Source organism: Vanacampus margaritifer, chromosome 12 (genome assembly GCF_051991255.1).
Source record: "Vanacampus margaritifer isolate UIUO_Vmar chromosome 12, RoL_Vmar_1.0, whole genome shotgun sequence".
NCBI classification, from domain to species: Eukaryota; Metazoa; Chordata; class Actinopteri; order Syngnathiformes; family Syngnathidae; genus Vanacampus; species Vanacampus margaritifer.
The window spans coordinates 9,789,811-9,804,245 of NC_135443.1; the positions used below are offsets into that span (position 1 = coordinate 9,789,811).

General features: G+C 40.2%; 1 protein-coding gene across 3 annotated transcripts in view; it reads right to left on the reverse strand.

Annotated features, from left to right (window-relative positions):
- Window positions 1-14,435, reverse strand: part of ttc7a (tetratricopeptide repeat domain 7A) — a 44,380-nt gene that overhangs the window by 27,282 nt on the left and 2,663 nt on the right. For 2 of the 3 annotated variants that reach the window (XR_013296273.1, XM_077582545.1), the window contains exons 3-16: window positions 14,226-14,389; window positions 13,921-14,089; window positions 11,767-11,897; window positions 10,298-10,422; window positions 9,751-9,829; window positions 9,400-9,569; window positions 8,216-8,279; window positions 7,991-8,128; window positions 6,948-7,031; window positions 5,480-5,584; window positions 3,315-3,432; window positions 2,733-2,790; window positions 2,383-2,455; window positions 1,710-1,870 (exon numbers count right to left, since the gene is read on the reverse strand). Coding sequence is in view for 2 of the 3 variants with exons in the window: in XM_077582545.1 (XP_077438671.1) it covers window positions 1,710-1,870; window positions 2,383-2,455; window positions 2,733-2,790; window positions 3,315-3,432; window positions 5,480-5,584; window positions 6,948-7,031; window positions 7,991-8,128; window positions 8,216-8,279; window positions 9,400-9,569; window positions 9,751-9,829; window positions 10,298-10,422; window positions 11,767-11,897; window positions 13,921-14,089; window positions 14,226-14,389 (1,639 nt within the window). In the remaining variant the exon portion in view is untranslated. The remainder of the gene's footprint in view (window positions 1-1,709; window positions 1,871-2,382; window positions 2,456-2,732; window positions 2,791-3,314; window positions 3,433-5,479; window positions 5,585-6,947; window positions 7,032-7,990; window positions 8,129-8,215; window positions 8,280-9,399; window positions 9,570-9,750; window positions 9,830-10,297; window positions 10,423-11,766; window positions 11,898-13,920; window positions 14,090-14,225; window positions 14,390-14,435) is intronic. The other variant, XM_077582547.1, reaches the window with a different exon arrangement.

A 14,435-nucleotide genomic window follows, 5' to 3' on the forward strand; every position in this document is an offset into this window, starting at 1 on the left:
AAACAAAAGTCACTCAAGGGTTGAGGAACGAACTCACGACCTTCAGCTTGGGAGACAGCCGATCTACTCCCTGAGCCACGCAGCTCATGCTGTGTGTTAGTATATCGCTCGTGTCAGCTGGAATCTTCCTAACTCCAAGACCAAAAACATCGGACCAAAAACAATGTTTTTGCTCTCCTCTCGGCTATAAGCAAACAGTAGGAAGGGCATAGCTCAGGTGGTAGTGTGGCAAGCTGAAGGTTGTGAATTTGTTCCTCAACCCTTGAGTGACTTTTCTTCCCCAATACAGTACTTTATTTTACTCTCTTCCAATTGTAACTATTGACCTATTCAAAAATTGAGTCTATTTGGTCCCACTCTAAATAGAGTCAAATCTACTCTACAGAATTTACTGTGTACTCAATGTTTATTTCAAAAATACTTTTTTTTTTTTGGCTTGGCATTGAATAAGGACTATCTTGCACTGTGAATGCAAATTAATATAGCTTCAAAATCACACATTTTTGTTTGTGCTTTAAGGGCTTATAGATTTGAGAGGAGTCCTCATTGACACAGCAATCTGAACATGTTACATATTTTGTTTGAATGTTTCAAGCTCCTTCTTATTTTTGTACTCAATTTCTCAGTACGAAAGCTTTGGAACGACAACTGATGCTGCAAGCTCTACCCATATGGCCTCCTAGTTACCGCGGTGATGGGGACTCCTGATTCAAAGAGCGAAGGTGATTGGCTGGGTCCGGAAAAGAGCACTTAAATGGGTCAAAGTAGTCAAGTGTCTCTTCTGAGGAGGAGTGTGTGTGCGTGTGTGATTATCTAGACAGATTGGAGAGCACAAATGAATTCATTCGGCATAGAAGCAAATCAGTGGAGCTCGATCAGAGAAGCAGCTCTCATTCCTACTGTTTCTTTTTCTTCTTTACGAGGTCTTATTTCCTTCCCGGTGTTGTTGCTTTTTTTTTTTTTTGCTGCGTTACTGCATTATCACTCGCTTCCCGTCCTTCCCTGATGTAGTGATGTACGCCATCTGTCGGTACCGGCACCGTGGTGGTCAACACTGCCCCCAAATGGCCGCATTGAGAAATGCACTTACAGTGGGGTCCTAAACACTGAGTAAATACATCTCGGGAGATGATGCAACATTCTCTCATAATATCATTTTTGTGAAGCCACTGACCTGGACTGTTACTTTTCCCTTGAAATTTCATCTGGGTTCCTCTGTGTGTTATTGTTTTATTCATTTGCAGATATTTTATTAATTATCATTTGATATAATTAATTAAACTAATTAGAGAAAACTAAAAAAGTGCAGTTAGCATGTTGGGGGTGTGCATGCAAGCTTGGGTCAAAGCGACAGTGTTAAAAGGCTAAGGGGTGTATGAGGGGAAATAGGTACCGCAATGCAGGCCTTCACTCTGGCACTTCTAAATAAGGCATTGCGAGTGTGTGTGTTTGTGTGTGTGCGTGTGTGTGTGCGCGCCTGGCCTCCAACGCAGTGGAGCTGAGACACCCTATCCCTGCAAGATGACAAGTGTTGGTGCTGCGGAGCTTTTCAAGGTCTCTCGCTCGCTCTTTCCCTATCTCTCTCAAAGATTAAGAAACAACTACACGGTCTAAAAAAGCGATTTGCGTATTTTCACTTTTCGGGCCGTATTCCCGGTCGACTAGTATTTTCTGTTGCATGTGTGAGTGGGATGGTGTTGTGGGCTTACTTGAAGTTGTCAGGGTGTTGGCTGAGGGCCAGTCCCAAGGTGTCCAGGGCATGACGGTGGTGTTTTTGAGCACTGAGGAGAAGGCTCAGCAAGTGGAGGGAGTGCAAGTCATCCCCCTGGAGTGATAAAGCCTCCTGCAAGGGCTCCATGGCTGCAGATACCTGCGGATGCATAACCGTTGTTGGAGGTCGATAATATACAGTTTAGGAGGTGGCAAAAATTCTTGACAATAATATGTTCGTGGCAGCCCCACTAGTCTAAATATGGTATTCTGGTTAATATTGTGTATGCGGAATATGAGATAAGCAGCAAAATCCAGCATTTTTGATCAATATCAGAAGGCGGCCGTTTTGCCACTTGCTGTCGAGTGAAAATGACATCATAGATGCTCAGGTCTCATAATGACCAATCACAGCGCAGCTTCAGAAAACAGGTGAGTTGCGATTGGTCGTTGCCTGAGCCTTGAGCAACTATGATGTCATCTTCAATCGACAGCAAGTGGCAAAATGGCCGCCACTAGAATGGATAAAAACGGCTGGATTAGGTTGTCCTATAATGTTTGGTACCCCCAACTGAGGGATGACTAAAAAATGTATCATAGGGTTATAATACAGTCATATTATTTTAGGACCCCTTATATACGATTTTAAAATGTATATTTGTTTGCTTTCACCTGCCGCACAAGAGCCAACTGCAGAGCCAAGCACATGGCAATGTGAGCATCCTGTGGGTCTAATGAGTGAGCCCTGTGAAGAAAGACAGATTGAGTCATCTCAGATCAGACTGTGCCAAAAATGATTATACTAAAACTGTACAGTTTAGTATAGTTGTATAGCTCACTATGAGTTAAATGCCCATATTATGTGGCTTTAATTGTTGAGGTTTTTTTTTCCAGGTTCATACTGAGCCCCCTTTTAAAGGGGTAGAGCAAAAATAGCTTGGGATATTAGATCATAATTTCATAACATAGTTAACAATTCAGTACATGTGCCACATTTGCCACACGGATTAGCTCGAACTTACTTTCTCAGAATTCTTAGAGCTTTTTTGTTGTATTCATTTCGATCTTCTTTCAAAGATGCTGGGGGGGAAGGGAAGGACAGAATCAGCGGCTGGAAACAAGATAAGCCCACAACATATCACGCAAAACCTCAGAGTACTTCATTAACCTAGCATAGGATTAACTCTACTTTGGACTTTTGCTTTTTCTTTAGCGTTATGTGCTCTTTTGTGACAATAGCCTCAAAAGTGAGTGTTTGAAGAAGAAGAAAAAAGCAGCAAGACTAACTTCATTATATGTGCCATGACGATAGAAATAAAGTATTATACAAACTTTCTACAAATTCAAACCGTTTTCATGTAGTGTGTGTACTGTGGCATGCTGTCAAAATATCCCAAGGATAAAACAAAACAAAAACATATCGCATCCTTTTTACACAAATTTTAGAGCTCAGTTGAAAGCAGATAGCTTTGAAATGGTTGCTCAACCACCTTATACACTTTTAAGGGTACAGTGCCTTGCTCAAGGATATTCATTAATCCTTGAAGGAGGTCCTTGGAGATGTTTTTTTTTTTTTTTCAAAATGAACCCAATTGCATTATCACCATCAGAAGCCTGTAGACTGGAGGAGAGTCCCAAAGCCAGGTAGGCCCTAGGAAGAGATTCCCCAGCTCCCTCTCCCATCGACACCACACTTTGGGACAAAGCCTCTGCTTCTGAGAACTGAAATACACAAACATGCACACAATTGAACTCATTTAGCACTTTAATAACGACTGCTACTGTCACAAAGTGCTGGACATGAAACACAAAAGACAATCATTTAAATAATGATACAATCACAACTAATTCAAATACATTTCTGGTCAGGATTGTTATGTTGGGTGGGCACGGTGATGACAACATTAGTCTGGGGGGGTTGGCCAGCCAGAATTACTAAGTGGATGCACTTAAAGGACAGATACATACACAGTCACCCACCCACTCTTGCAGCAGTAAACTGCAGGCAATATCTGACCCAAGGCATTCGTAGCTTGAAGAACAAAGTGTCACTCTGTGTCGGAGTTAAAGCTGCTGGTGGTTGTTGAGTGCTGGGCCAACAAATCATTTGCTTTGACAGCCGTCATCCGCCTTCTTTCTTCTGTTCTCTGCCCTCTTTGTCTAAATCTCATATTTGGGAGTTGAGAGCCTACACACAGCAATTGTGTCTTTGTTCTATGCCTTAAATCTTGTTTGAGCCTTTTTTTGTTTTGTTTTTGCCTAGTGGTGTTTTGTTTGTTAGTCAGTTAGTTAGCAGGCAACATCATGGTCGGCAATGGATAACGAACAGACGGTAGTGTATTGATAATTCTGGAAGATGGATAGTTTCATTGATGCCAGTGACTGAAATGCCCATTTCTGCCAAAACTGTATACAGTATTAAAAAAAAAAGTTAATTTTATTTATTTATTTATTTTACTGTCAGAGGCCCGTTTCCGCCAAAATATATACAATATAAAAAAAAGGGTATTTTATTTTATTTATTTTACTGTCAGAGGCCCGTTTACGCCATTTCCTCCATGTACAACCTGGACCTTTTGAAAAAGGAAAAAAAAAACAACATAAATAAACAGGTCTCACATGAGTGCCAAAGGTACGGTTGGAAGGGGGTGAGACAAAGCTTTGCAGAAGTATACAGTACCTTCATACAGTCTTATGTAACCATGTTTCAAGCTGACGGTAAAAATAAATAAATAAAATCAATACATATTTTGCCCTCACTGGCAGAAATGGGCTTCTGATGAGTAAAAATAAATAAAATAAAATCTTCTACTGGCAGAAACTGGCTTCCCCTAGAGTGAAATATGTTTTTCATCAGGACGAAAAACTTTCAGGAACATAAAACTGCTTTTCAAGAATTTCAAAATGCCGTTTTGCTGTGGTGATGTTACAGGATTGGCAAGAGCACATCCAATTTTAAGTGCTGTGATTTGTGGTGCTCTCCAACAAGCATCCACAGAACAAAAAGTTGCATTGGGCAGTGTCTAGCCCATCTGATGGCTGATAATGGTGGCCCATTTATGTAATGCCCCACAGTGCCCATTGTGATTAAGACCGTAAGCTCCTTACTGTCTCCGGCCTAGCAAGAGCTCCAGCCACTGACAGATGTGCTCACCACACTCACCCCTGTAAACTCCTCTTTTCTAATCTGGCCCTTTTCTCTCTCTGTCTTTCTGCCTCACCCTTGCCCATTCTCTCTTTCCCCCCCGCCAACATGCAACATGCGACTTTCTCGCTCACGCCGAGGTCATGAATAGCAGGACGATGCAAGCTGCGCGTGATTCTGGCCTAAGTGACCTGAATGTCAATCTGATAACATTAGCGAAACAAGTTGGTGTACGATGATTTCACATGCACATGCATACAATGTACATCCATCCATCATCTCATCATGTACTGTACACTCAGTTTTCTTTATAGCTGCTGATGACGCAACCTTCAATTGAACTCTTAATGTGCGAAATGACAACGTACAGTGTTGTAAATGACTGACAGTTCTGTATTTTGAATAAACCTTTCGACTAGAAGAATAAATAGCACCCCCTAATGTATATTTTGTCAGTATAACCAGTGACCGAAGAGTGACGGCAAATAACTTTTATAAATTTCTATAAACCAAGCGAAGACAAACGTGAAAAATACCTCAGGTCTACTATTATGTATGGCGCAAACATTTGTGTGAATTAAATATGTTTTTTTAATATTAGTTGCTTTTGCATGTTGTATTCACCCAGTGCAGCTGACCGATACAGACTTTAGCGGCCAACAGGGGCAGTAGCGGGTCCTCTGGTCTCATCCTGGCACATTCTTTAAACACAGACACAGCACCAACTGCCTGCAACATACACACATAAATTTTAGGGGTGTCAGGCGATTACATTTTTTACTCGTAGTTAATCGCATGACTTCTATAGTTAACTCATGATTAATCGCAAATTTTATATCTGTTCCAAATGTACAATAAAATGTACAATTAAAAACTTTTTTTTTTAAACTTCATACTCTTGTTAACATAAAAGTGGAAAAAATGCTAAACTAAAAGAAGTATGGTTGCATCTTTTAGTCATTGATAAAGTAAATTCATAATAATTCATAACATTTTGTTAAAATTAAGAAGAACTAACTACTGTAAAAAAGTGGGATATTGATTTGTGTTGAGGCCATTTTCTGCCACTAGATGGCATAATTGCATTTGTAAGACATTGTTGACAGCTCAGTGCATTTTTCTTTTCATATTTCATATTCTGCACACATATTCACACAAAATTGTGAAATAGAACTTGACCCCAGTCTCCACAAATATATGCATTGTTGTGAAATGTATTACTGCTAAATGTTGACGTGGACGTGTCTGCTGCGTTGCGACTGGAATTTCTCCAGTACAGGCTTTCTATGTAAGGAGCAATTATTTATCAAGCGTAAAATGTGGCGTGAAAAGAACTTTATTTTAATTCAAAATTAACACATTAATTTTGCCACCCCTAATGAATCTAAATCAGAAATTGTGATTTGTGTACATGTAGCTGTCACCAATCATGTAGACGCATGTATCACTTGAGTGAATCAAATTCAGATACGTCATCCCTTTAAAACTGACTCATACACACTAGTTAGTGTTACTCAATACATGTTGGCCAGTTACACGCATGCATACACATATGCACACTTGCCGCTGAGCCCTAAATAGATGCGGAACTGACAACACTTAAGCGGCCGTTTCTCCTTCTTGGGAGCAGCCTATTTCCAGAGCGCTCCATTGATTTGCAGTGTCACTTTATACTGGAAACCAGAACAATTTTTCACACACACAAACACGTCCGGACACATAAGGGCTTGGATGGAAACACAGAAAATGCATACAGGGTTTTTGCCATCTAACTCAGAGGGATAGCCTTTTTTTATTTTTTATAATAATAGTTGAATTATTTTCTGCCCTTTTAACAGAAATAATCAATATTCCAACATCGTTTAAGTATGCAAATTAAGGGTGCAGGGCTAGCCCATACATTTTCTCACTGTGTATTCAAACATTATTTATTGTGTTGTTGTTATCACTGGCTTAACCCTCTGACAGTGCAAGCAGAATAAACCTTTATCTGTGACCACCTTTGTTGCTTGTTTGGCGTGACGGATGTCTGTAGCAAAATGGTGAGTGTGAGAGGGGTTGCTAATGGCATTGAAAGGAGAAATAACCTCACCTTCCCAGACGCCATGAGTGACAGGCCCAGCTGGTGCCAGAGGTGGAACTCGTTGAATGAAAACTTCATTGCTCGTTCCAGACACTGCAAGGTGAAGAAATGAGCTTTTAAATATGGAAACATAGATTCAGGATATTATTATGAACATTACAAAAACATAGGCTACTCATTTTTCTTGTTTACCTGGTCTCTTTAATAGTTTAGTCTCTATTGAATACTTTGGTGCATTCTTACATTTTTCTTAAAATGTTAGTCATCACTAGCCACCCACTCTTGCATCTTTGAGTTCATAATGATGTGAGTGATGTGTGGTAGGATGAGAGGAGGAGTGTGTGGAATGGAGTGCCAATCAGTCAGATGTTGTCATTCAGCTGAAGTGCAAAAAAAAGTGTACGGGTGAAGATGACTATGTCATCGTTTTACTCTGTTTATGTAATTACGTATTGTGTCCACTGGGGGGCTTTTCACCTGTTCAATCATGCTAGCCTTGAACTGCGGAGACAGGCGTTCTCTTATTGTAAGTTGTTTTTTTTTTTGGGGGGGGGGGTGATTAAAGAAGTCCTTTCAAAGCATTGAGACACAAGTGGATTACGAGCAACCTGGATAAATTACAGTAGATGCGCATAATAAGTCATGACTCACAGCAAATGGCACTAGCATTTGTAAGAAAGAGACCCATTGTCCTGTCTGACTCACTAGAATTGAAAACATTTTGAATCCCAAAATTCGGAACACAAGTAAAAGATTTTGACCAACATAGGGGCACTGTTTTGCTGTAAAAGTCAAAACGGAAGAGCAGTGAGATAGGCAGTAACTAGACTGGAGAATGGAGTGAATGTTGGGGGAGTAAGGAGGAAAAAATGAAAATAAAGACAGGGATACACATAAACCCCTTTAGCTCAGGCTGATAAGAACATTAATTGAAATCTTCGCTAAAGACAATGCTGGGCCTAATGCATCTCTCACTCATTTGCAAAACTCCCTGCAGACCTGTACTATAATGCATAGTATAGTACAAAATGCGTGTGTGTGTGTCCGCAGACCTCAGACAACATGGTGTACTGCCCCCTCCTAACCATGCCGATAGCAAGCAGGTCGTAGACAGAGACCGAATCCCGCAGGGTGGCCTGGCGAGCCTCGGCCTGATCTGGCAGGCGACTGATGACCGCATCACCACTGGCCTGGATAAAAACAGTATTTCAAGTGAAGGAGAGACGACATGACTGATAAATGTCTCCCTGTGTGCGTTGTGTGTGTTTGTGTCTCACCATGGACTCTGTAACGAGAAGCAGCAACACAGCCTCTTCAACCACGTCCTGAGGACAGAAGCAACTGCAGTGACAAAGGAAACACACAAGATTATAGAAAGTCCTTCTTGTCGACATACATGCAAAAGGCGCACATATCATTTACTTCAGCCCTTCGAGTTTCCGGAGTGTCCGGTTTCGGACTCACCTGGTGTGTAATCCTACACGGGCCACCATAGGTGTTTCATCGCTATACGGAATGTTCTCAGATATATCTCACGCACAGTGCTTAATACTTCCAATCCCAATACATAAATCTGTCTAATGAGCACTTTCCACACTATTCTATTAGGGAATATTCGAAGACACCACTGGTCTTGAAAAAGAGGTCCAGTATGTGACAACACAGGAGCTGCAAACAATATACTGAAGCATTGCTGCTCCTCAGAATGAATTGTGTCACTTTACTTCTTCTTATCTCGAACATGGATTGAGATGTTTAGAAAGTGTGGGAGGATTAGTCATGTGACAGTAACTATTGCTTGCAGCGAACGATCCCTGCTCAGGAGACACAGAGATGAGTCATCTAAATGGCGATGCAGTTGCGTGTCCTAATGCAGAAAATTAGATACAGTATATTAGGTAGATAGGAGCTTTAATGCTGACTCTTTCTATTTCAGTGATCAGTCAACATTTTACCATGGTGGGTCCTATTTTCATTCCCTGCCTCAGTCTATCTGCACAATGGTGGAATTTTCTTTCGTTTGTTTTTTTCTTAAACTTTACACAGGTAGAATTGAGCATAATGGCTGTTGTGCGCCATTCTGGGATGGAATGTGGCCTTTTCCCAGCCAATCATATAGTGGCATCCCTCGGTTGCATTAAAATCAGGGCGGTAGTAGGAGCACACGTTGGGCTTTACAGTTGGCAAGCAAATTGACTCGCTGGGCTCCGAGAGATGCGATTGCGAAAATTGCCAGATGTGCAGTCTTTTTTTTTTTTTTTAACAACCCTGCCTTGCTTCCCTGTGTTTTGGTCCATATCACTGCTAATTCCTGAAACTTTTGTATTTTTTTGTAAATCAGTTTGAAACGTCATGTCTAAAACTGGGGGCAAAAATGTAGAAACATAACCAAACAGGGAAAGGAAATTAACATGATTCAGCACATTGCAGCAGTGAAAAGCAAACCAAAGCGGGTTCAAACCTGTCAGTAGTGTAACGTTGTGGTGGTTTGATGGTGGGGTAGAGTGCATCTTTGGAGGTGGCTGCTCCCTCCCTACGGAGCCAGGCCGAGGGTGGGGGGCCCAGAGGGGGCCAGTAACTGTCCTCGGTCACTGAGCTCAGCAGCACCTCTGCAAGCTTCCTTGCTGCAGCCTGTAAAAAAATATTACAATACTGTTAAGTGGTTTAACTCATACTGTTACATTAAAGCTCTTGAGTAGTTTGTGAATCATACTTAAGAGAGTTCAAAATCTTATTTTGTGTAGAATATGCAAACATTTTAATAAGAATCCATGCTCAACATATTTAGTATTGTGTAAGTGAGGGAGCTGACCTTCCTGAAACCCTGAGACCCTCGTGACTCTACCACCCGCATCACACGACGTAGTTGGTGAGCACCTTGAGCTAGATGACTAACAAACGCACAAAATGTATTTCAGTGATTATGAAACTGGAAATCAATCAAATAAAAACATCAAGGAGGAGCAGATGAGAATAATTAACAAAATTATTTATATCCTTTCTCAATGCAGGGAAACCATTAATTTGTATTTTTTTTGGGGGGGGGGTGCATCAAATATGCTACACATTACCTTCAAAATGGACATTAATGCTTTCATAATTTGTATACTGTAACCATGCAAAAATGCTTAATATATGTAACAAAACTTTTTACACTCCACGTTCTTTTGTCATTTCCATACAGTTTGAATATTACATCAGAAAATGGATGGTTAATCTTTTTTTTTTTTTGTCAAAAGGCAATACTGACATCTACAGGCGAAATATTTTAACGCATCTTGATTTCGACAAGGCTGGCCAATAGTTGTTCTCTGGCCAGTGCTTGGGTGTGTGCGTGTGTGTACATGCGCTGAAGTCACCCTCTCTGCAGTAAACACAGGTATGCACTCTGTAGGGCTGCCTGTAGGAAGAAACCCAGGTCCAAGTCCACAGGTGGAGAAAGCAGACTGACTTTGGCTGTCTTTGGGTGGGGTGTTGGAACTGTCTGGGGGGAGAGAAAAAAAGTTTTGATCAAGCAAAATCTCAATGTACTGTATCTTTGCAGAGCCATTAGTTCACACCCCACAGGACATTAGCACATATGTCCCAATCTTGTATAAAAATGTAACCATATCTTTGCCAACTTGTGCCATTTTGTCAACTTTGCAAAAATAATGTTGCCATAACACATGTCAATAACATTTTCCATTATACGTTAGCAATAAGCTAGGGGGGGCAATTTTTAGTCACTGAAAGGGTAGTTAAGTAAAAATAAGTATTTACAATATGTTCTATGTGCCCCGACAAGTCTAAACTTGGTATTCTGAATAATATTACATTTGTGGACTATGAATTAAGCAAAAAAAATCCCCCTGTGTTTATCCATCTCGGAGGCGGCCATTTTGTCTTCTACTGCCATTTGCTGACTGAAAATGATATCACAAGTAACAATGTCACAATTAACTCCACAATTAACATGTTTTTTGGGTTTGGTCTAGGACGTTCACAAGCTGACTGTCTTAAGAATGGCACGTTATCTTATTATTAACATATGAAATGTGATGCTAACATTATCATTGATAGTCATATTTTAGAAACCTTTGAGCAACAGATATTTTAATACAAACTGTGGAGCAAAACATGTAGACGGATAATATCACAATATTCAAATAGCTGCTACTAAAAAGAATTAATATTATAGCACCTTTACTGAATAGGAGAAGAAGTACTATTTTTCTTCGTTTACATCTGCATGTATAATACTGCTTCCCGGTGGCCAAGGCTGGCATAACAGATGATACAGCACAATGAAATGAAGTTTTATATTGAAATATACTAATTTTGCATATTTTAGTGTGTATTTGTAACGTCTTATTGTTCGTTGTTTTTGGATAGGGATACTATTTTGTCAAACAGCAAATTGTATACTCTGAAAAAAATAGTACATGATTTTATTTCGTTGAGTGGTTGCACAAAATAAAAGCATCCGGCTCCAGATACATTTCTTTAGTAAACTATACATCTACTTAAAATAGGTTTCTGGATCCAGGTGATTTTATTATGTGCAACCACTTGATGAAATGCATTTTTCAATTTACAGGAATCAAGAAAAGAGTTGTTTGATTGTTGATCGTTATTGTTAATTGTTTTGTTTGTTCTGTAAGCACTTTGTGACATTTACGGCAGTTTGAAAGGGCGACTTGACTTGATTAAATAACTAAATAAATCTTTTTTCACAAGTTTGCCCACCCCAGGTATGACTGAGGGCACACAATTGTGTAGTTGACAGTTTGATTATAACTGGACCAGTTGAAACACATACATGATCAGAATGAACAAAAATCTCCACCTTATCAAGCTCCTGCAGGTACGACAGCGCCGCATCACAGGCCTTGAGGTAGCACGAAAGACTCTCCTCCTCTCGCTCCAAGAGACGGATACGAGACACGGAAGAAAGAGCCTGGTGGTCCAGAGACAGACCTGGAACGCATACAGATGTCAGAAATGTAATCAGCAAAACACACTTTGTCACTTGTTTAGCATTCCTTAGCTTTAGCATGTAAATATATCTGTTTGTGTAGTTGGATTGGGATCTTGTCCCAGTCACAATATCTCTGTGATTGACTTGTGACCACGTCAGGGTCGAGGCCGCACGTCACTAAAGAGGGATGGGAAAACCAGTGTAGAATATATTTCGGATCTTTAGGGCCCGTTGTAATCATTTATGAAGAGTTTTGTTTTTCAGATTCAACTTTCTTAGCCTTGGTTAATTTATTGTGAGGAATGTGTATCAAAATTCTATTTGAAGGACCACAGACTCACTACGTAGACATTTATATTACAGGATGTTCAGGTCCACGGCACCTTGGGCTAATAAAAGTGTGGACATCACATTGTACATAATTTGGGGTTTTTGGCATTGCTGTTGCAACATTGTTCTAGAATTCTAAATATAGCTTCACCAATGTGGTTCTTTACGACAGGGTGCCTATCAGACCTTTTTTTTTTTTTTTTTTTTTAAATAGAAAAGTTTGACCAACCCCGATTAGGCAATAACGGACTCCTCATCACTCACTGACTCCTCACTTTGAAACGGTAATACAAGAACTATTTATCGGTAAACCGTAAACCGTTGCATCCCCAATGACAGCAACCTTCTGAGCGAGCCAGAAGGCCTGATATGGTTCGCTTCTTCAGGCAAGACGCCAGGTTTAATCAAATAAGCAGAATGCTGCAAATAGACATCATCGCCAAAATATTCCGAGCAGACTTAATTCCCACAACAGCATGCAGGACAGCAAGATCTACAGAAAGGGAGGCAACCCCCATAGGAATAGGTTGACTTTCTCATACAATATATTAGTCCACCTTAAAATAATGTAGAAGACTTTCCAAGAAACTAAGCTTGAATTAAAATCCGCCAGTGACTGTGACATAATTATGTTTCAACTAGCAGGAAGTCACATCTGCTCATTAGGAAATATTGGGTGTAATGACATGATGATGATGTTTACAAGATTATCCAGTATGACGCACATTTGCCATATTCTGTGGATTTGACCCTTGACCTTTTCCACAAGATTAAATCTGGAAGTGACTACAAAAGAAACAAAGATTTGAATTTTTTAACATGCAAATGAATGTAGCTTGTGTCATCTATTCAACAAAAGTAAAAATTATATTCTAAAAAAGAAGAGAGATTTTAGATAAATTTTAGTTGTCACAATTTCCTTGTGTCCCTGCACATGATCTGTCTCATCAAGTTTTATTGTGTCCATCTGTGCTTGTCGTCCCGGTCCCTTGTGCCATCCAATCAGATCCCTCAGCCATGTGTGTCTTGTCCAAGTGTATCTCGTTATCTCGTCAGTTTGTGTGTATTTGGTTCATCGTTCGTGTCATGTCATGTTGCTCTCTTGAGCATTTTGGTTGCGACATTCTTTTTTTTGGATCTTGTTGAGTTGATGTTTTTAGGATTACCCAAGTACCTTGTTTGCCTTCATTTTTGTTTAATTAAATTGCCTTTTTATTTTTATTTTTTTTATTTATTATTAATTTTTTTTAGCCCATGCCTGTCTCGTCGCCTTGCTTCCCAGCATTTGGTTCCATCCACCCACAAAACCTGACATCATTGACCACATGAGTAGCAAATGGAGCTGTTCTAAGAATCAGCTCACCGGTGATGGGACAATGTGATTTTCTAGGATTGTTGTAGAAGTGATCGTTTGAGAGACTTTTGGTGGAAATCTTTAACAATAGGGACATTTGATACCACTTTATTTTTCAGACCAATACCAGTACGAGTACTCAACTCTTGAATGGTCACAGATACCAAGTACTGATACTACTAGTACTTTTGATCCATGAAATTTCCTCCCAAAAAACTGACAGATAAATTTAAAGAAAGACCTATAGATCCTTTATTGATAAAATTGCAAGAAATTAATGGCAGTTTTCTATTCCTCTCATTTCTAGTTCCTGATCACAATATGGCCGCCAGCAGTACCTTTAATGACGAAGGCCTCAGCCAGTAGTCGAAGGTGGTAGGTGGGTTGATCGTCCTGCGTTAGCTCCTCCAGTCCCACCCTTGCACACATTCCCTGGGCATCACGGTGGCAACCCTGCACGTAGTGCACCTTGGCCATCAGAAGGAGAGCCTCGTTCAAATACCGGGGCTGGACGAGAAAGACAGCAAAAAAAAAGAGATTTGTGTTAAGTGCTTCTTTCGGCTGTATAACATTGTTTGAATTGACAGGTTAAACAATGTGATAATAAATAAGATGCAATCAAATAAAGTTTCAAACCACTTACAGTGAGACGGCCTCGGCTCAGGATGATGTTGAGGTAGCTTTTGGCCCGGCATAATTTTGGTTGCATCTTGTCCAGCAAAGGTATGGAGCGCCTTAGATGGTCCATATTTTCCAGCAGGGACTCTTCCAGCAGTGCTTCTGCCAACAGTAGCGTCCCATAGTCATCTGAAGACAGGATATAAAAAAGTCATGGTGAACAGTTTCCAGAAGC